This window comes from Capricornis sumatraensis, chromosome 8 (assembly GCF_032405125.1).
Source record: "Capricornis sumatraensis isolate serow.1 chromosome 8, serow.2, whole genome shotgun sequence".
Lineage (NCBI taxonomy): Eukaryota > Metazoa > Chordata > Mammalia > Artiodactyla > Bovidae > Capricornis > Capricornis sumatraensis.
Genome location: NC_091076.1, coordinates 18,944,465 through 18,971,961, shown reverse-complemented (window position 1 = coordinate 18,971,961; position 27,497 = coordinate 18,944,465). Strand labels below are relative to the sequence as shown.

The following is a 27,497-nucleotide window of genomic DNA, read 5'->3' as shown; positions in this document are numbered from 1 at the left end:
GTTTGAAGGAAGTCTCTCTCGCAGGCGGAGCGGGGAGGTGGGGGGGGACGCACCCCCCTCCGCGGCTGCAGTGGGGAATTTCCTCTGACTGCTTTGTTCTTCTCGGCTTCTGGGGAAGAGGAAAATTCTCAGTACAACACTGACAGCCCCAATCTGAAAATGGTGACAAGGCCTCCGGACCGATAACATAGGGTGGGTACCTGGCGGGACCCCAGGACAGCAAAGCAAGTCACAGGAGGATACCTCCCTCCAGGGGGACCCCTAAAGCATGTCAAATCCAAGGCTATAATCTCTTTTTTTTTTAGGCAAAACTTCAAGCGAATTTCTACTCATTGAGTTGATTACACCCCTTCTCTTTGTCTAGGGACTAGAAGGTCCCCATCTATCTAGATGAGAGGTAGTTATTTAAAAGCCCTGCTTTTTTTCCCCCTCCGTTATTCTGAGGCTAAGATGGGAGCTACTTAGGTAAAGGGAAAGGCACAGGCTAGGACGGGAGGTTAGCAAGGTGTTCCCGATGCTCTGGATCATAATCCCTCTCCACGTGGCCACGTGTGGGTATCTTTTCTTCCCATTTTCTAGACGTGGGGGTTGCCAGCCATGGCAGTGATCTCACTGCTCGCGAACCGCGGTCAGAGGGGGACTTCAGCTTTTCTAGTTCAGCTGCAGGTTCTCGCTCCGTCACCTGTGCCCAGCGCAAGGCTAACACAGAAGAGTCAGGGCCCGGGCAGCCGGCGTCTCGTCTCGGGCAGCCTCCCGTCATGCTTTGCTCTCCGCAGGGCCAGCCCTGACAACTGGCTCTCCCTGCGTCTCTCTCATCCCTAGGACACATGCTCCAGGGGCAGGGCCCGTGTGTTTCTACTGCTGTAACCCAAAGCCTGGGATGGTGCCTCACCAACAAACACCAGCTATCAAAAAACCTGCCTGCTGTTAAATGAGTCAGCTGTCAGCTCCCTGGGAGCCTGGGTTGCATCTGATTGACCCTTACAGGCATAGTCAGTGCCTGGCCTGGGACCCGGTCTTGGACAGGTGAGCTCTGTAAACATTTACTGAACTGTCTTACTCAAACAATCCTCCTGTGCGGAAAGGTATCAGGGTTTTGAAAAGGTGACCCAAACTGCTTCTCTCTATTAAACTATATTTGGGGCCAAACAATATGGGGGACTCCCAGGCTACATTTCATCAACATGCGCCCCAAAATAAAAACGACCACACCTCAGGTCCCTTTGGGGATTCATCTGCTACTTTGAGAATCTAATCTCTGTAGCTCGACTCTCAAAGTCAAATCAAACACCTCAGTGTGGGCAGGACACCGCATTTATTTTAACCTATGAAACTCTCATGGTTGGTCACCCTTGCAGCAGGGTTTACTTGGCTCCAACAGCACACATCTGACAGGTGGTCCTAAAACAGAGGAACGGGACCAAGCGGCCCCGCCCTCTCACCCAGGTGTCTCTACCCACAGCCAAACGATGGTGGCAAAAACAGAACACTCGAATCCAGAAATGACCCATCTGTTCACAAGTCTATCCTTCTTACAAACTACTGCAGGATGGCATCACTGACTCAGTGGACATGAGGTTGAGCAAACTCTGGGAGATGGTGAAGGACAGGGCGCCTGGCGTGCGGTAGACCATGAGGTTGCAGAGAGCTGGACAAGACTGAATGACTGAACACAGCAACTGCAGGAGCGCCCACCTGTGGGGGCGGGTGGGCGACCCCAGCATCTAAACATCACCCGCTTCTTGTCAATCCCATTCTAAATTATCATTCATAGATGATCCCAAAGTCCCTCTTTCTCCTTTCGGTTCTTGTGACATGACGTTTAATGAGAAACTGAACAGAAAGCTTCCTGACAGTGTCTTGACCTCTGGGCCAAATTCAACAGGAAGCTGCACTGTCCTCTGCCTAAGGATGAAGGAGTCGGTACCAGGGCACCAGGAAGATTTTCAAAAGATGGAAGAGCGGAGACTACATGGTACTTTGGCTTGTTTTTATACCTGTAAGAGGCTTTCCCCGTTTCTTCAGAGTTATGTCCCTCCTTTTCTCCCAACTCAACCCAATCTCATCTCATCTCCACCACAATCCACACACAATCCATTCTGTAACTGGCTGAGATGCCTTGGTTCAACAAATCACTCTAAACCATTATGTTCTAGACACTTGTTCTCTATCAATGCCTAGTAACTCAAGGGCAGCAATCCAGGATCTAAGTTCCTATAACTCAACACATAACCACAAACAACATTCTAACAGGTGCTTGAAAAACATCCCTCATGAATATCATGAAAGACAACAGGTTCATGCCCTTGCATTTACGGATGCTGGAATAGCCAGTATCGAGCAATGGAAACAATTAAGAAAACAAAACCAGCCTTTAATGTCAAGTCCACGTCTCTGAAACAGTAGACCAAAAGAAAGGAGGAAGCATTTCAAAATATTTAAATAAACAAATATGTCGGACATTGGGCATACTGACTGAGATGACAGCAGATGGTATCCTGTAAAATGAAAATATATACATGATGGTGGGAAATGCCCAAAATAGGGAGTCAAGTGTCTAGAGCCTTGACCCCACTTCTTCCCTGATTCATTGAGTGATCTCATACAGCTCATTTAACCTCTCTGGGCTTTAGTTTATCCATCTCTAAAATGCAAGTAGTTATCACAGCTCCTTCCTGCTTAAAAGCTGACCACAGTGTAGAACAGTTTGGGAATATAAAACATAACAGTAGAATTAAACAAAAGAATTTGACAACAGAAAAAATATTTTTAAAAGCAGACTTTTCTGAAGAAAAACAAGAAAAAGCAAGATGGAATAGAAAAACAAAATAGCAAAAGCACTAAATAAAATTCAATTATTCTTCCAAGAATTCAATTGGCCTTTTATACGGCAATTTTGAAAGAGGACAAAGTTAGAAGGAAAAGCAAAATGATTAACATATATAAACGTAAAATGTTTTAAACACTGTAGATGAAAAGATAGTTAAGGTTTTCTCAAGTGAAGGATAACTCTGAAGTTCCTGCTCTAATTCAAAGTAGGCAGGCACAGAAAGAGCAGATGCAAACTGCTTTGCAAGTGAAAGTATAGCCGACATTTCTGGTTTGGGGAAATCTTGGCCACAGACAGACTTAGATCCTCTTTCCCCCAATGTACTTTTTTTTTTCCCTAATCATTTATACTCCACAGCAAGCCCACTCCACCTAATAATTACATAGGGCTAAGCTACAGTGAGTCCAGCATTCCCCAAAAATGTCTGTAGTTTGGCCCAAGAGACAGATCCCATTAGTATTAATTGAAGGAAGAGCAGAAAGTCTTGTCCAGAGATCAATGTCCAAGACCGTTCTGGCAGGGAGCCTCGTTGGAGGGCCTTAGCTCAGCCAGACTCCCCTATTTGGGGCAGACTTAACTGAGACTCACTTGGGTCTGCCTGGGGCCTGAGCACAAGACAGTTACACACTTGAGTGTCTAGAGGAAAGGCCCTTGTTTTTGCTTGCGCTCCTCACACCTGCAAGTGTTCAAGGACACACGTGTAGGGGTGGCTGCAGGGAAAAGAGACGGTTCCTCTCTTAAAGGGGCAGCCTGTCCTCAAAGACAGGCACCTTCCCTCCAAACTCAAGAACTCTGTCTAATCAAGTTCACCCTGCCACTCAGACACACTCCTGGACAGCAAGCTGGCAAAGTGTAAGCCAGGAAGTGGCTTTCTTCAGAGCTTTTCCTCCCAATGTCTTCTAGGTAACTGATTGTTTTAAGAAGTCACCAGAAATGAGTGAGGTCTGGATTTGAGGGTATAGAGTGAAAACTGATGCTGAAGCTCCAATACTTTGGCCACCTGATGAGAAAAGTAGACTCTCTGGAAAAGACCCCGATGCTGGGAAAGACTAAGGGCAGGAGGAGAAGGGGGTGACAGAGGATGAGATGGTTGGATGGCATCATCAACTCAATGGACATGAGCTTAAGCAAACTCCAGGAAATGGTGAAGGACAGGGAAGGTGGTGTGCTGCAGTCCATGGGGTTGCAAAGAGTCAGACATGACTGGGCGACTGAAGAGTAACAGTGCAAATTGTGTTCAGAAATAAAAGATGCTTTAGATAGTTAATACAAATATCCAAAGGATGTATGTATATTCAAGGCTGATTCTCATTGTTACATGGCAGAAACCAACACTGTAAAAATTAGGAACACAAAAATTTTTTTTAAAGATGAAAAAAATATATATATATCCTCAGTTCAGTCGCTCAGTCATATCCGACTCTTTGTGACCCCATGAATTGCAGCATGCCAGGCCTCCCTGTCCATCACCAACTCCCAGAGTTCACCCAAACTCATGTCCATCGAGTTGGTGAAGCCATCCAGCCATGCCTACAGGCAATTAGAAAAAAAAAAAAAAGAAAATTCCTCCTTAAGCATCTAGGTCATAAGAAGAAAGATGGCTGCACTGATTAGGACTAGAGAATAAGACTTGAGAGTTCTGAAGCCTGGACCTTTCCTAGTAGATTTTCCATGCAATCTCTGAGCTTTATTTTATCCTAGGAGTAAAGTTTCCCCCTTGTACCAAAGCTGAGAGAAATGACTAGTTAACGTATTCAAATTCTTGGGGTGGTGAACTATATCTTAAACCATCATTGGAGCACACAACTTTTCAAGCCTTTATCCAATAAATAATTTCTGAGCACCCCTCAGATGTAAAGCGTGGTAGCCAGCCTGGGTGGAATAAGAGAAGAGAGTATTAAGAGCAGCAAGGAGGCAGCAGAAGAAAACACGTCTGTTCCACTGTAATGGGATAAGCTGAAAAGGGACTGCCCACGCCTTTAAAGAAGAAAGGACCGAGAATCCAGCCTGGAGGGGCCCTCACGAGAAACTGCACCCATCTTGGCTCTGAAGGTCAACACCCCCTCAGAGCCCAGCCTTGAGAGCACCTCTCTGGCAAAGCAGGTCCCAGCCTCCACACCGAGTGCAAACTTTCACATTCACCCACCTTAGGACAACTTTCACTCTCACTATCGCTCAAGGAGAGGTGAGTCACACAGCAAACAATGCAGTTGGGTAAGTCAATGTCAACAGCAGGCACTGAATCCAGAAGCCAGTCTCGGGCCACCAGGAGCGTTGGGATCGTGGTCCAGCGCCCTGCTGTATGACCCGCCGGACGCCACACGGATCAGTCAGGGCTGATGGGGCCACGGCCACATGAGGCTCCACCCTCTGGCCACAGGGAGCATCTGTGATTCCATCCACAGGTCCCCACCAAGAACATGCTTCCTGGGACTGCTGCAGCCAGGGACTGGGCATGGAGGTCACATGGGGCCACTCCTGCCAGGCGGGGAGCTCCCCTACTGGGCAACTTTGACTGAAATTCCCAGGAGCCTGGACACCCCCTTCCTTGGAACTGCTGTGCCCTTGGAGTTTCTTCTCACAAGTCTCTTTCCTTCCTGTCTGCCATTGGGCCTGAAAGGTCCCCGCCTTCTCTTTGAAAGCCCTCCACCTTCTCTCGCTCTCTGCCACTCTGTACTTCAGACGTCCCCCTGCCGCCCTGGGACATTTCTCACAAGTCCAATCATGTCTCGACATCTGCTGCTCAGCAGACCCAAACCAACATGCTACTAATGTTGGCTATTTTCCTCCCAATTGTCTGACGTTGTGCAAAACTGTGAAAGGGCTCTTCTTTGTTGTCTGCTGTGTGACTCCGAGCTAGACCTCTTCCCTCCCTGGGAACCTTAATTCCCTCCTTCATAAAGTGAGGATAACAGATTTTTTCTTCATGTGGTTGTTGGTGACAGTTTTCAAAAATATGAACGCATATGAAAGAATCTAGCACACAGTGAGAGCTCAGCACACATGTGGGTTGAGCTGAAAAGCTGAAGTGACCTAGGTGGTAGTGGTGTGCGCATGCTGGGTTGCGTCTGCCTCTTTGTGACCCCATGGACTGTAGCCCGCCAGGTTCCTCTGTCCATGGAATTCTCCAGACAAGAATAATGGAGTGGGTTGCCATTTTCTCCTCCAGGATATCTTCCCAACCCAGGGATCGAACCCGCGTCTCCTGTATTGGCTGGCAGGTATTTCCCACCGCTGAGCCACCAGGGAGACTGTATGAAGTGACCTGAACTGAAATTAAGTATCAGCTGTGCTCCCCAAGATACTGCCAGGAATGACTGGAATTCTCTAAGATAAACCCATCACCCTCTGACCAGAAGGAATGTAGAACTGTACTGGAAAAACAAAAGATTTGGAGAATAATATGAAACAGTGGTAACAGTTAGCACCTAAAGAGGGTTTCCTATGGACCTAGCACTGTGCTGAGTGCCTTCCATAAGCTATTCATGCAATTCCTACCACAATCCGAGGAGACAGAAACTGCTATTGTGACCATTTTGCAGATGAGAATACCAAGGCACAGTGAGGTCAGCTTGCCCACAGCCATGCAGCTCTGGTCAGTGGCAAAACCAGGACACACTTTGGCTGCCTGGCTCCAGAGCCCCCACTCTCAACCCTGACACAATGAAGCCTCTGCCACGTAGCCCAAGGTCAAACAGCCTCTCACCTCTCAAGTGCTTAAGCTGAACCTAAACCTGAAGGCATAAGAATAGCAGGTGGGGTGATTATCATCTATAAGCATCACAAGAAAGTCGCTTTAGGGGGAAGAGGACAGGGAGGGATACACAGAGGCCCTTGAACAACACAGGTTTGAGCTTCACAGATCCACTTACACATGGATTTCTTTTTAATATAAACATATTAAAAAAACCCTTTTTATAGATTTGCAGCAATTTGAAAAAAGAAAAGAAAATCAGACAAACTGCGTAGCCTAGAAATATGAAAACATTAAGAGAAAAAAAAGGGAGGTCAGGAATGCGTAAAATACATGTAGACGCACATAAAACACAGAATATGTGTAAGTGGACTGTTTATGCTAGCAGGTCAACAGTAGGCTAGCAGTAGGCTAGTAGCTAAGTTTGGGGATTATACTCAGATTTCTGACTGCACAGGGGTCGGTGCCCCTCACCCCGTGTGTTCAAGGGTGGACTATAGCGTCTATTGAATGGAAGGAGTCTCCATGCATCTGCTGAATGGAATGAGTCTCCATGTTGAGGACCCACTCCATGGTCTGACAGCACCCAAGCTGGGAAGGCAACTGGGAAACCAGGAGATGCCAAGGGGCGCAATCAAGGGACCGACTGGAAGAGCCCTTGGCAGCTGAGGCCATGGGATTTTCCAGGCCAGCTGCTCACGACCAACAGGACCTGCGTGGTTGAACACACGGGCTGGATTCTGCTCAGGGGAAACATCGGCTTCAAAGACACAAAAGTGGCGCTTCCAAGAGGAGACACAGCGGCATTCCAGCAGGGTCACCACCCAGTTCCACCACATGGAGTTAAGAGTTTGTTAAAGAAACAGCCACCCAGAAAATGGAAGAACCAGAGACGCCTCGAAAGCAGGTGGTTGGCAGGGGAAGGGGGATGCTGTGTCCCCTAAAAAGATGGGCCCCTTGTGAGTTTCCTGACTCCAAATCCAGGCACCCGCGGGCTTCAGGTGGTTTAAACACCAGGATCTGCTATCTGTTTTGTACAGCATAAAGGGGTCTCTCTGCCCTAAAGGCAGCGTCCTGGAGCTACTGGAGCTGCGTCCAGTCCCCAGGGTGGCTCAACCAGCTGCGGTCTTCAAAGGCGACTGACAAAAACAGGGAACCTCCCTGTCCACACCTTCAAAGCCGTTTAGAAGGGAAAAAACGAACAACGAGGCCGAGTCCTCCCACTATGTGATTTTCTCCACGGGTGGCAGATGTCTAAGACCAACTGTTCCCATGCAAACCAGTCAGGAGGCAGAGGCAGTGGAACCTCCACGCAGGCAACAATACTAAGGGGCTTCTGATCCCTCCAGCTCGGAGCTGCCAGGGATCCCCGCCCCCTGAGCTCCAAAGTACTTCCCCAGCAGTCTCGTAACTGAGCAGCATGTCAACTCGCTGCTCCACTGAGACCCCACTCACATTCCATGCGCACCCTGAGGACCCACCGCCAAACACAGCGCAGAGAATCAGAACTCCCCGGCTTCTGAGATGCTGGCTGGTAGCTAGGCTCCACGTAGGCTGAGGGGGTTTGTCTGGCTTCCTACAACCCGTCACTCACAGGGGCCTCTGAGGAGGAAAGGGCAGATGCTGTTTCTGCCTCTCTCACTGCCAAACTTTTCTCCTCCCAGCCATCCAGGCGCTACCCACGGACACTCTACCCTGAGACAGTGACGCTCCCTGTAAGCCTGAGGCCAAGTCCAGCTTTGCCTAGGCTGAAAACCTCAGGACTCTTGTAAATGGCAGGACTGCACGAAAAGAGCACTAGGGTTGTACGCTCATGTCAGGAAAGACTGTAGTCAACTCACAACCTTACAGCCACAGTACTGACACGGAGAGACTGTATTCCAGAACCTGGCTTAGGGAATATTCCCTCCACCCCCAACTATAAAGCTCCAAGTTGTTCCTAATAACATCTCCATGGGTGTGTAGGCTAGAATTAGAATCTCCTGCACCAATTCACATCACAGTCTTCTCCTGCTCTGGGGACCCCCTCTCCTTTCCTCATCAGTGACTGAGGCTCACATGAGAAGCTTCCCCTGGGGGTCGTACCTGAGGACACTGAGATGATTTTGCAATCCAGCTTGCCTTCAGAAAACCGTGATTTCAGGTGATGCCGCCCAAGTTCACGTTTCATTCTGAAATGAAGGGCTTGGAAGCCCTTCCTTTTGCAGGGACGTTGTTTATTTTCAAAAACATGTCTTAGCAGTACCTTTATGTTTCTGAACCCTACAACTCAATGACCAGTCAAAACGCCCAGGTTTTGGGTGTGGCCCTTGGACTCTGTTATTGTGTGAGGGTAGACGGGCTCCAATTTATCCACAAAATGAGAAGAAAGTTTATCTCGGGCAAAAAGCAATGGATGCTAAAGCATCTATTTCTGCTTTATTGACTATGCCAAAGCCTTTGACTGTGTGCATCACAACAAACTGTGGAAAATTCTGAAAGAGATGGGAATACCAGACCACCTGACCTGCCTCTTGAGAAACCTATATGCAGGTCAGGAAGCAACAGTTAGAACTGGACATGGAACAACAGACTGATTCCAAATAGGAAAAGGAGTACATCAAGGCTATATATTGTCACCCTGCTTATTTAACTTATATGCAGAGTACATCATGAGAAATGCTGGGCTGGAGAAAGCACAAGCTGGAATCAAGATTGCTGGGAGAAATATCAATAACCTCAGATATGCAGATGACACCACCCTTATGACAAAAAGTGAAGAGGAACTAAAAAGCCTCTTGATGAAAGTGAAAAAGTTGACTTAAAGCTCAACATTCAGAAAAAGATCATGGCATCTGGTCCCATCACTTCATGGCAAATAGATGGGGAAACAGTGGAAACAGTGTCAGACTTTATTTCTGGGGGCTCCAAAATCACTGCAGATGGTGACTGCAGCCATGAAATTAAAAGATGCTTACTCCTTGGAAAGAAAGTTATGACAAACCTAGATAGCATATTAAAAAGCAGAGACATTACTTTGCCAACAAAGGTCCGTCTAGTCAAGTCTATGATTTTTCCAGTGGTCACGTACGGATGTGAGAGTTGGACTGTGAAGAAAGCTGAGCGCCGAAGGATTGATGCTTTTGAACTTCGGTGTTGGAGAAGACTCTTGAGGGTCCCTTGGACTGCAAGGAGATCCAACTAGTCCATTTTAAAGGAGATCAGTCCTGGGTGTTCATTGGAAGGACTGATACTAAAGCTGAAACTCCAATACTTTGGCCACCTCATGCAGAGTTGACTCATTGGAAAAGACCCTGATGCTGGGAGGGATTGGGGGCAGGAGGAGAAGGGGACGACTGAGGATGAGATGGCTGGATGGCATCACCGACTCGATGGATATGAGTTTGGGTAAACTCTGGGAGTTGGTGATAGACAGGGAGGCCTGGCATGCTGCAATTCATGGGGTCGCAAAGAATCACACATGGCTGAGTGACTGAACCAACTCAACTGAAAAGCAATGGGCAATTGTCTAGGGCTTCCGTTTCTACAAGGCTGGTACCCCTTTGTGCAATGTCTCACTCAAAAATACTTGCAAGTTGAATTCCTGATGATCTCAAATGTAGTCTTTCAGAGGCTGAAGGATCAGCTATTCATAAGTCTACACAGCATAGTAAATCATAATTTCATTACAGGTAATGAATCGCTTGGAGCTTAGCCTTTTCCCAGGCTCCATGATAAAGAATAGACCCTGAGCACTTCATACAACAATTGCAACACAAACCTGGGGCCACACCTACACAGTGACAACACAACTATTACCAGCAGGACTGCTCCACACCAACTGCAGGAGTGACAGGAAAGAATTCCTTATCTGTATCAACTAAAGTCTGGCAATCTGGAGTGAAGTTATATGAAGGCTGTTTAGAGACCATAGCTCCACCCCCTCCAGCATGCCACGCCCCCTCCCCCTGCATAGTGTTAATGAGTGACAAGCAAGGCACAAGGCCCTGAATGTACTCTAATGGGAGTAACTGAGATAACCAATGAGTGTTCTCATTCTTTAAGAGAGAAAGATTTCATACTCAGGTGAGACATCCGGCACTTAAGGTTCAGTTCAAGAGCCACCTTCCTGCAGAAGGCTTGGAATAAGTCATTTTCTTGTGTCTCAGTTTTGTCATTGATAAAAGGAGCCTGAAGGGACAGAGAAGGGAAAGGATCAACACTCTGAAAATCCAGCATATTACTCTACACCTACTGAAATGGGGGGGGAAAAAAACCAGGGATGCCTATGTTTGTCAAGGATCTAGAGAGCATTTTGTTTAGGTCCATCAAATACATAGAAAACACTGGGTCACTTCTCTCAGATGGTTTTGTAATCAGATGGGGTTCATAACATATCTTCAAACAAAAGAAAACGGAGCTTTCTGATTGTATCAGTTTGATAATCATAAGCAGTCCCAGCAAGGTAAGAAGGTGCATTCTGGCGGAAGCCAGTGTTGCATTTGATGTATTCTCAACTCAGCTAACAGGCAGGCTTTCAAGCCATGTTATCTGCCCCCACATCTTGACCTAATTTAACAAGTTGCCATGGGAGCCCAATGAAGGTTGATGCAATTTTCTTATCTTGGGAGGAAGAATGCAACCGTGCAAGAGAATGTGAAAATTCAGTTTCTAACTGACTTTCCACACTTACAGTGCAGTAATTAAGACAGCATCAGAAGTAAACTGTATTCCTTTGAGGGTGTAATGGACAGAGAACTGGGCTCCCAGAGACAGGAAAATGGATTCACGTCCCAGTTCAGGGAATCTATACAGACATCCTTTAGTTCAGGTGACATAAAAGGTATACATGTGCTCCTACTGTGTGGCCACACATATCCTGGAGGTAAGCAAATATAAAGGAAACAGATTTAAAGAAAAAAAAAGAGCATATAACTTGAGATGGAAAATAGGTGTGATGTTTATGAGCAATGAAGAGTTTTGCCAACACTTATACAATGATTTCCACTCTCCAAAGTACTTTTCCGAACTTCAGGTCATCTTGGCATGTCTGCATAGACTCAGAGACTCGTTTATAAGAACTCCAGTCACTGCACACTTCCCAAGTGGTGGAGGGGCCTAGGGAAGCATGTTCTGTTCCCTGGCCCGTTCCCTAGGATGTATCTGAGATGATGAGAGGTCACGAGGGGCAAGATATAGTTTTCACTGTGGACAAGAGATATTTACCAGATAGTGAACATGGGGCGGGGGTGGGGGGAGGGGCGGAGGTGGGAGGGGCTGGGGGTTGGGGAAGAAAGCCACCCAAATTTGGACCACTCCTCATACACCAACTATGGGGTGGCAGGGAGTTGGACATGACTGAGCGACTAACACCACATGCCAAATAAATCCTGACTTTCATCAAACCACAGCAATAAGAAAATCCAGTTCAAGTCTAAGGACAATGACAATATCTTGAATTCGTCAAGATAGTGAACCTTCCAGGCCTACGAGCACTTATCTGTACTCAACATGTGCTCAGAAACATCTGCTGAAATAATTGATTTGTTACGATTGAGCTTTCTCTCCTGCGTCTAGCAACTTGTCTGGCACTCATTTGTCTCATTAACTGGGTTAGCTCAATTACATGCTCACAGATCTCCTACCAAGAGAGGGAGGGACACTTCCACTTCGCTAAAAGTAGAAGAGGGTACAAGGTAAATTTGCCTAAAATCACACAGGGTGTGAGGGCTGGGGGGGGAGCATGGAGGACTTCTGTTTTCTGGGCTATTGTTTGCACCTCTATCTGAGATGGCTTGAAAAGTAAAATCCCCAGTTACAAAGAAGAAAAAGCTGAATGGTAAGATACTTTAAAAATTGTATTTTAGTTCAAATGACCACTGGAGTTTTTGAGATCATTAACGGATAATCATCTTCTCCTTCGTCCCATTCAATGAATATTCTACTCCCTTAGAGACAGAGACAGAGAGAGAGGGAGGATACAAGAGCAAGGAAAAAAAGGATGGAAGGAACGATGGGGGAAGAAGCAATCATTAGAGCAATCCACCCAAAGAAGTGTATGCGTGCTCAGTCGTGTCCAACACCTCTGCAACCCCATGGACTGTAGCCCTCCAGGCTCCTCTGTCCATGGGATTCTCCAGGCACAAACACTGGAGTGGGTTCCCATTTCCTTCTCCACGGGATCTTCCTGACCCAGGGATCGAACCCCCATCTCCTCATTGGCAGGTGAATTCTTTACCACTGAGCCACCACTGGGAAGCCCAAATAAGGGATGACATCAAACATAACTCAGACTTCCAGGACATTCCTGGAAGAAAATTTGTCTTGAAAAGAGCTTTAGATGTTCTGATCTGTTTGGCTTTGGATGAGAAATGCCCACCTGTGAGAAGGCTCACAGGTGGGCATTTTGGTGTTGGCTCTCCTGATGGCTGTCTTCATGTCCAAATTCGTACTCCTAGGTCTTAACATTCCACTTCATCCTTTTCCTTCTCTCCTTGAAACTACGACACTTGGAGACATTTCCAATTCTCAGATGACTCTTGTTAAGATCATCTTAGCTGAAACTCTTCAAATCACTTGTCGAGTATGAGCTCTGCAGGCTTCTCCCATCAGGGGCTCCAATAACTTATACAACGTGCCCTTTTCAGCAGAGTTTCTATTTGAGGTAGAGATCAGGCTTTCACCATTTCTAGAAACTTCTAAACTTTGTGTAGAGTAGCCACGATTCCTTACCAGAATCTTACCCCATGCAGGCTGACCTAAATCATAAGGCTTTCTCTGGCCATAACCCAAACTTTAGAACTTAAAAGTCACTATACTTAATGTGATTATCCACAAAACCACCTTAAACTAGCAACATTTTCAGAACTGCACACCAAACGAAAAGAAAATGATGAAAACTGTTAAAGGAGAAGAATTATGATCATGTCTGCTGACAGTGGTCATGGTAGAGATTATGTCAGGGGGAATAAGGCAAGACCTTTAATAAGGAGAAGCTACATTGAGGATTTGGTCCTGAAAGTCCGGGTGGCAGGGGGAGGAGAGGTGGCAGCCTTTACGCTTGGGCAAATGACAGCACTTCCATCACAAGAAGAGAGGCAAACACAGCCACTCAGAGATGCCTGCCACCTCCACAGCCCAAATTCACTTCACAGCCACCTCCTCTCCCCCTCCTAACTACGCAATCTCTTCCTCCTCATCCATCAACTGGAGTCCAGTTCTCAAAATACCTAAGTGTTACTATAAGGGGTTTTCCAGGTGTCACAGGGGTAAAGAACCCGCCTGCCAATGCAGGAGATGCAAAAGATGCAGGTTCGACCCCTGGGTCGGGAAGATCCCCTGAAGAAGGAAATGATGGCCCACTCCAGGATTCTTGGCTGGAAAATCCCATGGGCAGAGGTGCTTGGCAGGCTACAAGTCCATGGGGTGGCAAAGAGTCGGACACGACTGAGTACACACAGCACTCTCATACATCCTGAAAGACACTTTACATACTTTCTGTATTCCAAATGTCATTAATAGAAAGGCACAAACTTTCTACTGTCTGCTGCCCAGAGGGAAGGGACTGACCCCCTTGCAGAACAGTGATTTCCCAATACTCGTGATGCTCAAGCAAGGACTTGGGGAATATTGCAGAAAGAAAAAAGTAGGTGACTATTAAGCTCCTTTCTGGCCCACAGTTCTGTATATAGTTCTGGTTACTACTTCAAAATCCAAACATGACTCCTGAGCACCTATGCATGCACTGAACTACACAACGAGCTGGAGGGATGCAACGTAAGGGACACAACCCTGATCCATGAAGGAGGAGGAACTTTTCCAAGCATGTGAGTTGTTCTCAAAGGTCAGCTGAGTTTCCTTGAGTTTTCCCTCACACAAAACCAGGGACAGAGCTCAGTCTTAAGATCAGATAGACACCTCTCTAGAAATGCAGATTGAGGTGTCTGTCTTCATCCACACAAAGGGTCTTCACACGATGACTCGCCCAGGGTGGATAAATTGCAAGAGGCCAAGACCACCGCTGCGCATTCGAAGCTTAAAACAAGCTCCACTCACAACACAATTTCTGAATTTTAGAAACACTATGATCTTACAGGCTTCCCTGGTGGCTCTGCAGTAAAGAATCTGCCTGCAATGCAGGAGCTGCAGGAGACGTGGGTTCGATCCCTGGGTCAGGAAGTTCCCCTGAAGGAGGGCATAGCAACCCACTCTGGTATTCTTGCCTGGAGAATCCCATGGACAGAGGAGCCAGGTGGGCTACAGTCCATGGGTTGCAAAGTGCTGGACTGAAGAGATTGAGCAGGCACAACCTTACAGAAAAGATCTGATCATTAATATATTCCTACTCCTCATGTAGATCTCAGATATACTCTTCAAATCTTCCCAAGGACAATGAATTCAGATTCTTGGACCAGATTCTCAATCAAAGCCCAAGCTCTCAACATACACCTTCCTTTCTCTATGATCTTTCTTTTGTTCAACATGACTACAAGTTTCACTCCTGGGGGAAAAAAGGCAATAATACAGCTCAGTGAGAAGAAAGGTTTCCTCTAGAGGCCAGGATCTAGCCTGAGTGTAGGGTGACTGAGGGCATTTCTCCCATTTCCACTCCTGCCTGATCATGAGTCAATGAGTCCAGGGAGTAGACCCATTCAGTGATGGCTTTCAGCATCGCTGCTGCTGGCTGTGTTCAAAGAGCCCTCCAAGAGCAGGTAAGAAGCAGCCCCTTGATGCTAGGCCAGGAAGGCAGAATTTCCAGAAGTACCAGATGGACAGAATTCCCTTCCCCTGGTTACAGATTCAAAATATCAGTTTTCCTACTACTCTTGGAAAGAATCCCCTGAAACAGAATGATACAATTTGCTTCCAAAACCCAATGACTATCTGCAGAGTGACCTGAGAGGCTAACCCAATCTCTCAGAGTCTAGTTGTCCTCTAGAAAGGGGGTAACCTTAGGGGCTGGGGACAGCACAGAAGTGTCCAGGGAGCCCACCCCAGAGGGCGGGAGGAGGCCAGGCGTCCTACCTGTGTAGCCGGCCAGGGCCGCAGCAGGAATGACGGGCTTGTCCTTATTGAGGTCAGCGCGGTCACGCACATAGTCCTTGAAGGTGCCCTTGGGCTTGTGGTTGGGCAAGGCGGCTGGATAGTCCTCGGAGTCGAAGCTGTCGTAGGAGGGGACGCGCTGCAGGCTGTTGAAAGACGACTGGCTGCTCCAGGACTGGGTGAGGCGGTCACAGCTGTCATAGCTCTCTATGCTCTCGAAGGAGTCCTGGCCCCCGAGCTTACCTGGAGGAGGAGGAGGAGGCGGGAGGAGGGCGGGGAGGAGGGATGGGAAGAGACACTGTGAAACCCTCTCGGTGAGGATGTGCAGCAGGGATACAGAGAGGGAGCGGCCGGCGGGGATGGAGGTGCGTGCATTTGCTCCGGGGAAGAGGGGCTGCCTGGATCCAGCCTGAGAGGCCCGTGCATGGTCCGGTCTTGCTCCAGAGCCCCTAGGGCCAAGACTCAGAGCCGGGTGTTGCTACTCATCTCTGCCAAGGGGAGACAGCAGTGTTTGGAGCAACGAGAATTCCACAACCAGAAACCTACAGGCTGAGAAACACGTCTGTTATGACGAGATTTCTGGCCGATGAGTTAGACCCAATGAGTGGATGAAGAAATCTGAGCTGCATCAGGCTCAACTCACCCTCTACCCTAACTCAAGCCAGGGAGAGGATTTCAAAAGGCCCCATTTGGCAAAATATTTTGGTCATAAGAAAAAAAAATTCCATTACACTAGGAGAGGACTGACCTTCCTTGACCTTGGAACTAAAACACTATTTTTTAGCCGTTTTTCCAAACACTCTTTGAAATGTACATCGTACCGCCTCTATGCCTTCTCAACTAGAAAAAGAAGTCATGAGATGTTTTTTTTGCCAGGAGGTTAAAAAAGAAAACATTAATTTTTCTAAATAGAAATCCATATTCCTTACCGAGCACTATCTGTACTTGAAATTTGTGCTTTATTAGGGAAACAAAGGCAATTAAAAAAAAAAACAAAGAAGTTGATTAAAGAGTTAAGGTCCGTAGCAATGGCAGAAATCCTTTACTCTGTGAGTTGCTTAAGGCATTCTTAACTGACCACAAGATCATGCAAGTTCATTAATTTTCCAAACCAGGTTATAAACAGCTGCTCTGATTGCATAATAGCTCCTAGAGAAATTTCCATTGGCAAAAAATGCCATTTAAAAGGAGGCTGAAAACGGGGGGTGGGGGAGGGGACAGAAACAAATGCAGCTAACTGCTGAAAAGGCTCACAGGAGTATTTCTTATGTTTTATTTCCAGATACTTTCCAGGCAACCTCAATTAAATCACGGGAGATTAAATGGCTGATTGAGTCCAGCAAAGTCAAGAGGCCAGAGACTGTGACAGACGTGCAGGCAGAAATACCTGCGAGTCAAGGCTGGCCGGCCTACTCGGACGTCTAAATCCCAGAGGAAAGTTGGTATATACAAAGTAACGCTAGTGAGTTTCTGGTGTATCCTCCCCTTCACAACAGAGGAAATTCGTTAAGACAATGAAATTCAAATATTTAATGTTGGTGTCCAAACCAACATTAAATATACAGTAATTAGGAAGGAAGATATATTGCTTCCAAAAAAGATTTTTAACCCCAGATAAAAGAAGTTAAATATGTAATTTCTGCATTATCTACTCTTGTAAATTTCCTGAGCCTCTTATCCCTTCCAACACTGCTTGGAACGAAAATACAGTTAGTTCTCTGCGTCGTCTCATTCCTTCTTCCAACCACTCATTCAAAGAACGGCCATCCCCAGAAAACCTCGGAGCTGTCGGCCCCATCTGCCAAGTCCACGGTCACATTTGCAACTTTTTATTATTATCATTATTATCATCTAGTTAATACTCTGTAACGACCTACATGGGAAAGAATAAGAGTGAATATATGTATATATAAACTGATTCTCTTTGCTGTACACCTGAAACTCACACAACAGTATAAAACATTACACTCCCCCAAAATGTTGTAAATTAAAAAACTTTAAAAAGAAGGGACTGTCCCTTCCAGAAATTCACATTAAAAGTCTCAAGAAAACAGATCCCAACCAAGAACGCAGCAGCCTCTTTTCAACAGAACAGGAAATTTTGTGGCCTCCCATAAAAAGGTGTTTGCCCATTCCAGCTGTCCATCTTAAACATACCAAAAGCCTAAGAAAGAGTTTATATTTTCATGAGGACACTCCATCAAGTCCCTTGCATTTACACTCAGAAGTCCCTGAGATGATTCCGTCAGTCATTTTTATACTGGGAGGGCGTGGAGACTGGAATTTCCACTCGTTGGACAGCTGAGGTTCCAAGGAACCCCAGTAAGCAGGGACACTGAACGAGGCCATAACCGCCCCCTGGCAGCCTCTCAAACATAAGCCAAATGCAACTCTGTTGAGAGCTGTGGTTTATAGCAGGAGGCTGCTTTCATTTCAGCTCTCTTTCACAATCCTAGAGCTGGGAACCTTCATTTACGGGTATTTTTCTCCCAAAATGGGTTGGTTCCAACTAGATGAGTCGCTCAGTTAGGCTACTGTGTTCAGAGGCGGGGAAGCTCATGTCCTCTAAGACATCCATCGACTGGCTTTCCTGAGAAACATCTCGGCGAGGTCCTTGCAAAGCTCCCTGACCCCACCACACAGACCTCAGGGCACCCAAAGCAAGAGGTGGGGGAGCCCCATGGCAGCCCACTCAACAGACCAGCACAAAGAAGACAGCTCTCTGAGTCCAAGGAAGTGGAATAGAAACACACTGTCTACCCTAATGCAGTCTGGGAACACTGCGATTATTGTTCATCATCTTCAACTAACAGTGATGCTTTCAGTCTACCCCAACCCTGCCATGGCAGAGTCAATCACCCCGCTGGAATACGTCCTGTTTGCAGCACTTCTCACTCGTAAAAAAGCAACCGTGAACAAAACAGTCTGCCCCCAAGTTTGTGTGGTGAGATGCTTTGTGTGAGCAAAGGAGAACGAGGCCAGAGAGCAAGCCTTCCTGTTTCTCTGTGCAGTTCACTGTGTGGCCCACCATCATTCTTCTGGGGTCGCAGGAACCAAGAGAAGGAGAGGGAAGAGGCCAGTTACACAAAGCAAAGCCAGACGCAAGTGGAAAACAAACGGCAACAGTCCTGCCCAAAGTGACAGCACACTGGGCCCCCCATCACACACACACGCGTGCACGCGCATGCACAGCCTCACTGCACACTCACAGAAAACCCCGTGAGAAAGACAGGCGTTCTGTTGCTGTGACCCGCCTGAGAAAAAAGGTACACATGTGAGTGTAAGTATTTAAATAGACCTGCATCCAAAAATAAAGAAGGGGAAGGTAACGCTGGTCCCACCCATCCCCTTCTGTCTGAAACACAAACACCCCGTGGCCCCAAGGAGGCAGATTACAGGCTCCGATTCTGCTGGGACTTTCCCTCCGCAGGCCTGCTGGAAGGAAGTGGGAGCCTGGACACTCGAAGGAGCTGACAGTGTGAGGCCCACGAGGCCGTGGCCTCAGGACAGGGAGCGAGGTCAGCACTGAGCAGACATCACTGCGAGGCCGGCCACTTGGAAAGACTCCCTCCTGCTCCTTTCCTGTCTGTAACTCTTTCCAGTTTATCCATCAGAAGAGTCAAGCTAGTTCTCCTGTTGAGTGATCTGTAGCATCATTTCAAATATTTGGCAGAAAAGTAGATTATAGGACTGGCAGGAACCTGGGTAAGCTTCTGTATATTTGAATTAGAAAATTTCAGGACGCTTAAACTCAAAAATAATAATAATAATACTGTGTCACCTAACATTTCTGGGCTTCTGTTCCCTTTTCTCTGAAACCTAATTTACTCTCATTTTAGGAAGAGTTCTATAATATCTGAAATCATGTCTTATTTCTGTTTCATTTTGCATAAAAGGTAACATCCAGAATATTAAAAAAAAAAATCAGCTAGTTCTTCTCCCATGACCAAGTCTGTCTTTATACAGGACTGTCCTTCTGTCAGAGCAAAGAGTCTGGACAGGTCACTAGATGGGTTGTGTCTCTGAGTGTTTAGGTCCTGATCTTTAAAGTTGAGGGTATTTAACCTTTTTTGGCTTTGTAAGGTCAGTCAGCTCTATTCAGAACCATGCAGTTCACTGTCAGTGAATATGTTACCTTTGTCCTAAGAGTCACGGCTATCTGAGAGAGTATTTAGTTTTGGAAGCTTCTGGCCACCTCTTTCCCTGGTCCTCTAGCTAAATACACACTTAGACCACACTGCTGATGACTGGTTCCAAATAAGCTGCTGGTTAACCATCTTCTATCTTCCCAAACCAAAGAAGTCACAGGAGCTTGGGAAGCCCAGGCTGAGAAGCAGAGGTCATCAGACACCAAGCCAGGAGGGGCAGTCCGACTCGGGAATATTCAAACACCAGGACGACGTGGAGATCCATTCTCTCCGGGAGGGTTCTCAGAATCATTTTTATGTGACTGTGTCCTCCTTAAGCAAAATCCTCTCAAGGAAAATAAAGCACGCATGCACCTAAAATTATTATCTGGTGAAATATCGTACCTAACTAAGAAACGCGACTGGTCTTCCTGCTGGATTTCAATTCCACCGTGGATCCACAGTCTCGGTCATCATGAAAGCCTCGGCTAAGACTTCATGATACAAAGTTCTTAACAGCTAGACATTTTAAGACGGAAAAGCAAAAACTCAGGAATGCCCGTGGCTAAGAGTGAGGAGGAAAAAAAAAATGGAACCTAGGAAATGCACCAAGCAAGGCAATTCTTAGAAACTTCTAGAGCAGAAATGCGACCTACCACGACTGGCCCTCCCCATGCACATGTTGTCTGGGGTCACCACTTCTTGTTTGATGGCAAAGTAGTCAGTCTGCAAGGCATCCGTCTGCAGAGGGTCCCGGAGGATGACCGAAGGGTAGTCGTTCTCATATTTGAGGGAGAGGAGCTCCTCCGAGCTGATGGGATGGAGAGTCTGGTAGGACTCTGTGATGAAGCTGGGCTCGGAGAACTCCGAGGGAGGGACGCACTGGGCGTGCTCGATACCATAGCCTGGAAACAGAGTGTGCGATTGGAGAGAGGAGAGGTGAGTACTGAAAATAGGCTGTTCCCTCCTCATTTACAACGGCCCAATGATGTTAACCAAGCTGACTACCTCAGGGAATAAAAGACAAATACTTGAAGTCAAAAGGGCCTGGGTTTTCAATCTCGCTCCACTACTTAAGGGCCATGGCCCTTGACAGGCACTTCCCTTTTCTGACTGAATTCTCTCATCTCTAAAATAGGGATGATGGCAATCTTCCCCAGGGCATTGTGACGAAGATCCAAGGACAGCACACAACCAACCTTTCTAGCACACAACAAACTCACTGTTGCTGTGAGTATACAGATTGTAATAAAGTAAAGCGATAAAGCGAAAACAAACCTACTTAAGATACCCTTTGAAAGCAAAGCCATCAGATAAGCACAGCCCTACACTAATTCTCTTCCTCCGGCCATTCCTGCAACCTGGTGAGGGATCAGGCACCAGGAGGACAAGGCTTTCTGCTCAGAGACAGTACCCGAAGCTGCAGAGCATGCCCTGAAGGAAAGATTTCAAAGGGAATGCTGCTGCATGTACTAGCAAAAAGGAAAGAACAAGATCAAAATCCCTGACCTGAACCTCTGTTGGCCACCACATGGCCCACGGTCAAACAGGACCACTGGAGGGAAGCAAACAGCAGTCCCTCTGTGACTATCTGTCACGCTGAGGATATCAGCGAGACCCCAATGTAGAAGCACGCAGGTGAATAAAACGTGCAAGAGGTTGAAACCTTGTGCTTTGCAGGAATAACAAAGCAAATAAGCAAGTGTCTACATGTTTTCTGAGGTTTATTTTTAGAAATATGGGCCATTTTTCAAGACTTTATTGAATTTGTTACAATATTTCTTCTGCTTTATGTTTTGGTTTTCTGGCCACGAGGCACATGGCATCTTAGCTTCCCAACCGGGGATCAAACCTGCACCCCCTGCATTGGATGGTGATGAAGTCTTAACTTTGGGCCACCAGGGAAGTCCCCAAGAGTCTACATGCCCAAAGCTATTATTTTCTGTAGAACTGCCAGGCAGGAGCCCGAGATGGCCTAGGACAGGGTTCCTTTCCTAAGTTCCCATCACAGTGAGCAGGAAGAGAGAAGAGGAGGCAGAAGGAACTTACTAATGAAGTAATCCGAGGTATAGCGGGACTCTGGGTAGGGAGGGTTGACTCCATTAACTTGGTATGGCTTCACATCCTCTGCAACAGACCAGGAAGGAAGGGAACAAAGAGGTCAGCATGCAAGCAGTGCTCAGCAGAAGAGGACCCTGGAGGCGAGGACCACAGTGATCTCAGTCCCACTGAGAGAAAATCTGCATGTTCCCTAACTGAGCTAGTGTCTGAGCCTCCCCTGACTGGAGCCTTGTCTACGGATGAGCTCACCAAAGTATGGCTAAGTTTATGATTTCAGTAGCTGGAAAAGGGGATTTAATATCTTGGAAAGCACGCCCATGAGTAATCTCGAAGGGCTGGGAAGGCATCCACCCTCTTTCTGATGCATGCGTGTGCCGCCAGCCTCCAGGGCTTGAAGACATCTTATTGTTGCTGTTGTTTAGCTGCTCAGTCGTGTCCGACTCTTTGCGACCCCGTGGACTGGAGCCCGTCAAGTTCTTCTGTCCATGGGATTTCCCAGGCAAGAATACTGGAGTGGGTTACCATTTCTTTCTCCAGTGGATCTTCCCGACACCTCGGGAGTTTACCAAAATCAGTCGCCAACATTCAAACAGATCAGGTCCAAAGTTTTTCAGAAACATAGGACAATCTTTTTAGGCAGGAAGATTTTTATTATTTTCTTATTATTCTTATTGCTATTTTATTTATTTCTGGCCATGCTGTACCGCACGGGGGATCTCAGTTCCCTAAACAGGGACTGAATCCCTGCTCCCTGCACCAGAAGTGTGGAGTCCCAACCACTGAACCACCAGGGAAGTGCAAGCGGGTAGATTTCAGAGCCTCCACTTCTTCCAGCAGATAACTGGTGTTTGGTGTTTTTTCTGTTGCCCTCAGATTTCAAGTTCAGGCCCAGATAAGACACTAGTAAGGTGATTCTACTTGGTGAAATATGACGGAAGAGCCACATAACCCAAGTTCTGTCCTGGTGCCAAGCTCCACAGGAATGAGAGTAGGACACAGATGAAGGTAACCAAGCAGAGAAACTTCTCCACTGAACCCAAGTGAACTTGTAGATCTCCTGATGACCCTGGAATCTGGTGGTAGCCCCTGACTGCTGTATCCAACAGTCGGATTACATTTCACTGTAAGAATCAGACATAGACAGAGGGGGCTGGTTTGGGTTTTTCCTCAGGTATCTGATAGCTTGTTGGGAGCAGAGACTGCTGGGAAAACAAGTTCATGCCTGCACAGAAAAACAGTTCCCAGCTGAGATAAAATGATTAAACTCTGCTTCAGCAGCTTATCAGATTGAAACATCCCCTGTACCTTTGGCCTGCCACCCCACCCAGAACTGCTATGTTTTTTTCAGCACTGGGTTGCCTTACTTTAATCACAGAACAAAAGCTGTAGCCTCAATACAAACACTTCGCTCAGCTCTTGGAGGATCTGAAGAAGCACAGTCCTCCGTCTCCCTTGAAAATGGGTGAGACGTTCTCAAACTCACTCCATTACTCTCTCATTCTCCTAAATTCACTGGTATGATTCCTCTGCAGGAAGGTAAACAGCCGATTCACTGGAAAAGACCCTGATGCTGGGAGAGATTGAAGGCAGAAGGAGAAGGAGACGACAGAGGATGAGACGGTTGGATGGCTTCACCGATTCAATGACAGGAACTTGGGCAAGCTCTGGGAGGTGATGCGGGGCAGGGAAACCTGGCGTGCTGCAGTCCATGGGGTCACAAAGAGTCGGACGTGACTTGGTGGCTGAATAACAACAAAGCCAGAAGCAACCCGCCATGAGTCCATATCACTACACAAAGAACATAGGACGGGAAGTTTGGCTGAAAAGACCCAGGTGTAAGGAAACAAGTGATGTTGAAGAACCACCTGACCTGTCCTCATTTTACAGAAAGGACTCACTCTAAGAGGACATGCCCTTCCTGTGTCCCACGGTTGCTTTGAGAATCCAAACGGACTGGTTCACAGTGCAAACTTTTCTGTCTATTCATCCTATTAATTTTTGAGAGTTTGATATTGAAACTCCAACTAAAAATCTTAACTTATCTACTTAAAAAATAATTATGTAATGGAGCTATATGTACCTTTGTTCTATATTTTCCAAAACTTCTGTAAATGTGTTATCATAATTTCATAATTTAAAAAAAGGAAAACTTATTTCCAAGCCCTTTGGAAACAAGGAAATGCTGCATAGATGAGATGTAACCGATCAGAGCCGACTGACACTGCAGACCACCTGGCTGCCCTGGGGTGCTGACGAGAGGGATGCGGGGCTTTGGCAGCATATATCTGGGTGACACAGTCTGATAGAGTCCACTGCCGTGTTTATAAGCCAATGCTTGCATCAGACCTGCTCTGAGCCTGCCGTATCCTTTCCCTCTATAAACAGGCGCTCACGTCAACACGTTATGAGTGGTTTGTGTGCAGTTATACCGAGATCACGGCGTGGCTTCGGGGAAGCCGGTACCGCCGCCCAGCAGTCCTGGGCCAGATTCACCTACTTCTCAATTCTGCTTATTTATTTATTTTTCAGCTATAGCTGAGGAGAAAGGGGGAGAGAAAAAAAAGTAACACTTCTGTGCCCAGAGGAGTCTAATTTGGGTCTCTCCTGGGCATTGCAGAATGGAAAATATCCTTAAACAAAGGAAGGTATTATATGGAATAAAAAGTGCTAAGCCTGAGCTCTGCTCCCTGCCTCCCGCGTCTGCACCAGGGGTTGGGGCTGGTGACCACAGGGAAAGGGTGGGCCTGGGTCAGAGAGGGCAACGGGCTTCTAGGCTTACAGTCAGCTGGAGGGCACTGCTGACTGCTGGTAACTGCAATTTATTTTAAGAAGAAATTCAGAAAAATAAGCGCAAAAACACCCAAGTTTGCCGCCTGCTGCTGTTTCTATACTCAGCCCGGACTGTGGTGCATGAGTCACTCGATCCAAAAAGGTTGGAAGAGGCTGGTAGGAGAGGCCATGTCATTACAAGGTTGCAACACGACGTCCCGACATAACCCTGGCTTCTGCTTCAGATGGAAAAGGTGTACCTTGCGACTGCAATTCCAGTCCCGTTAGTGGGCAGAGAAGACTGCTTATTAAGAAGCTCTGAAACACTGAGCTTGGATGTGGCCATGGGTCAAGGGGGTGTGTTTCACGATTACCAAAAAAAAAGAAAGAAAGAAAGGAAAGAAATACCCTTTTGCTAGTTGTGGGCACTGTTTGTTCAAGCAGTATATGAGTTTAAGATAAGGACTGAGATTAGAACTCTGCAAACCAAGAAGCTTTAGGAGGTAAAGATGAAAAGTGGAGCCATACATATATACACTAACATATGTAAATAGATAGTCAATGGGAATTTGCTATAGGATTCTGGGAACTCAAACTGGGGCTCTGGAATAATCTAGAGGGGTGGGAATGGGCGGGAGGTGGGAGGGAGACTCAGGAGGGAGGGGACATGTGTACATCTAGGGTTAATTCACGTTGATGTGTGACAAAAATCAAGCCAATATTGTAAACCAAGAATCAATCAGTTAAAAATAAATAAACACTAAAAAAAAAAGGTGGAGTATCTAGTACATAGAAGACAAAGAAACTAATGTTTATGGAGCACCTGCTCCCTACCAGGCACCATAGGCAAGTCTCTGCAGACCGTATGTGCTGTGGCTGGACACTCAGATGACGACCTCGATGTGGCAGCCCGCTCCCCAGTCGACTCTGGAAGCTGCCCCGTGCAGGCCCCACCTCCCTCACCCCACCCCGTCCTCAGGCATTTACCTTTCTGCAGGATCTCCAGGTGTTCCCACAAGATGTCCCCAACGAAGTCTGGGGCCAGCTCGAGAAAGCAGTCTTTCCCCAGCGCGCAGAGGGCTGCCCCGTTCATACAGAACTTCTGGAAGTCCACACCCTTCAGGCTGAACTCATTGACAGCCCACATCACCCAGTCCCGAACGTGGGTCTCTGTCCACTGCCGGGGGTCTGCAGGGAGAGATCAGATGATGTCCCAGCAGATCAGGGTCTCAACTCTTCCCCGAGCCTTGGAGACTACACAAAAGCAGCTGACCTTCACTGAGACATTCTCAGATTCACGGAATGAGGAAGGCCTAATGGAGTATCTTCCATAACCCTCCTCCCTGCATCCAGGTCAGCCCCATCTTCTCCCTCTCACCAGGAGGCTGATCACTGCCATCAGCCAGAAAGTAACAAAGAGTATTCTCCACCCATGGAACCTTCCAACAGGTTCCAAGAGTCTCCTCTCTCACTGCCTTATTTCCATCAGACTTTATTAAAGCCTGGGACCAGGGAACAAATGACTCCTTTAACGGCAATAATGACAAAGTCAAGTGTGCTCTGGACGTTGCACTCACCTCTCCCTGCAATTACTCATGTAATTTACTTGTGGCCATTATGCTTAATTATTCTTATCTTAGTTAATGATGGTTAGTATAGTCGTCCTTGCATATCTAATGTGATTGGTTTCAGGACCCCCCCAGATACCAAAATCTGGGGAGATGCATGTTCCCTTATATATACAAAAGGGTGGGGCACACTCAGCCCTCTGTGTATGTGGGTTTTCGCATCCCCAGATTCAGCCAACAGAATCGGATCTGTGGTTGTCTGAATCTGCCAATATGGAACCCTTGGATGAGGAGGGCCAACTATAGTAATCACAGCAATTAGTAGCAGTACGCCATTCAAGTGATACTTAGTAGTAACATTATTGTGTGTGTGTCAGTCTGACTGCTCAGTCGTGTCCAACTGTTTGCAATCCCATGGACTATAGCCCACCAGGGTCCTCTGCCCATGGGATTTCCCAGGCAAGAATACTGGAGTGGGTAGCCATTTCCTTCTCCAGCAGATCTTCTCAACCCAGGGACTGAACCCAGGTCTCTTGCATTGCAGGCAGATTCTTTACCACTGAGCCACCAGGGAAGTCCAACAATGTTATTAGGTACCTGTATTATACCAGATAACCTGCAAAATGAATACATAAGACAGGCCCTGCATTGAGGAGCCATGTAGAACAGACGATACATAACCTTCATGTGCGGCCCTGGTTTAATATGACTACACCAGCTCACGACACTGACCGAGCTCAGGTGATGGCAGGGTGTGGTGCCTACAGCCCACCTCTTACCTCCTCTCAGTGTTATCCCCTTCGGTCTAGAAGATGACTTTATAAGATGATGGAAAAGTGGATGGTCAGAACTCACTTTATTCTGCTTTATGACTGGGCTCTGCTGTCAGCGGAGGTTTGTGGAAAAGCAGAGTATGTGAAAAGGTAGCCAGATTCATTCACGGAATCTCCCTGAGGCCTGCGTCTGGCAGGGTGGCAGCCGCTCGCTCCCGTAGCAGTAGCACTGGCTGGGTGCAAAGGCAGCCTCTATTTCTCTTACTCAATAGGAACGTGTTCCTTCTGCTCTCAGTTGCTCAGGAAATGCCGCCTGGTCAAGGCTTAAGTCTTCCCCAGTCATTTTTCCTTTCTGACCACTCAAGTCACTTCCCTTTACATTCCCGAATAAACCCTTTCAGAGAATGCGTGTGTGCTAAGTCGCTTCAGCTGTGTCTGACTCTTTGCAGACTGACTCTGTAGACCACAGCCAGCCGGGCTTCTCTGTCCGTGGGATTCTCCAAGACAAGAATACTGCAGTGGGTTGCCATGCCCTCCTCCGACCCAGGGATGTCTCCTGCATTGGCAAGCACGTTCTCTACCACTACCGTCACCTGGAATGCCCTCAGAGGAGAATACCCAAGTATAAACATATTTCACCAAAGGACGTGGAAA

General features: G+C 47.1%; 1 protein-coding gene across 5 annotated transcripts in view; it reads right to left on the bottom strand.

Moving 5' to 3' along the window:
• ETS1 (ETS proto-oncogene 1, transcription factor) overlaps positions 1 to 27,497 on the bottom strand; it is a 143,061-nt gene that overhangs the window by 10,153 nt on the left and 105,411 nt on the right. For 3 of the 5 annotated variants that reach the window (XM_068978741.1, XM_068978739.1, XM_068978742.1), the window contains 4 exons: positions 25,490 to 25,690; positions 21,722 to 21,799; positions 20,329 to 20,577; positions 15,528 to 15,788 (listed from right to left, as the gene is read on the bottom strand). In XM_068978741.1, coding sequence (XP_068834842.1) covers positions 15,528 to 15,788; positions 20,329 to 20,577; positions 21,722 to 21,799; positions 25,490 to 25,690 — 789 coding nt within the window. The remainder of the gene's footprint in view (positions 1 to 15,527; positions 15,789 to 20,328; positions 20,578 to 21,721; positions 21,800 to 25,489; positions 25,691 to 27,497) is intronic. The other 2 variants (XM_068978743.1, XM_068978744.1) reach the window with 2 other exon arrangements.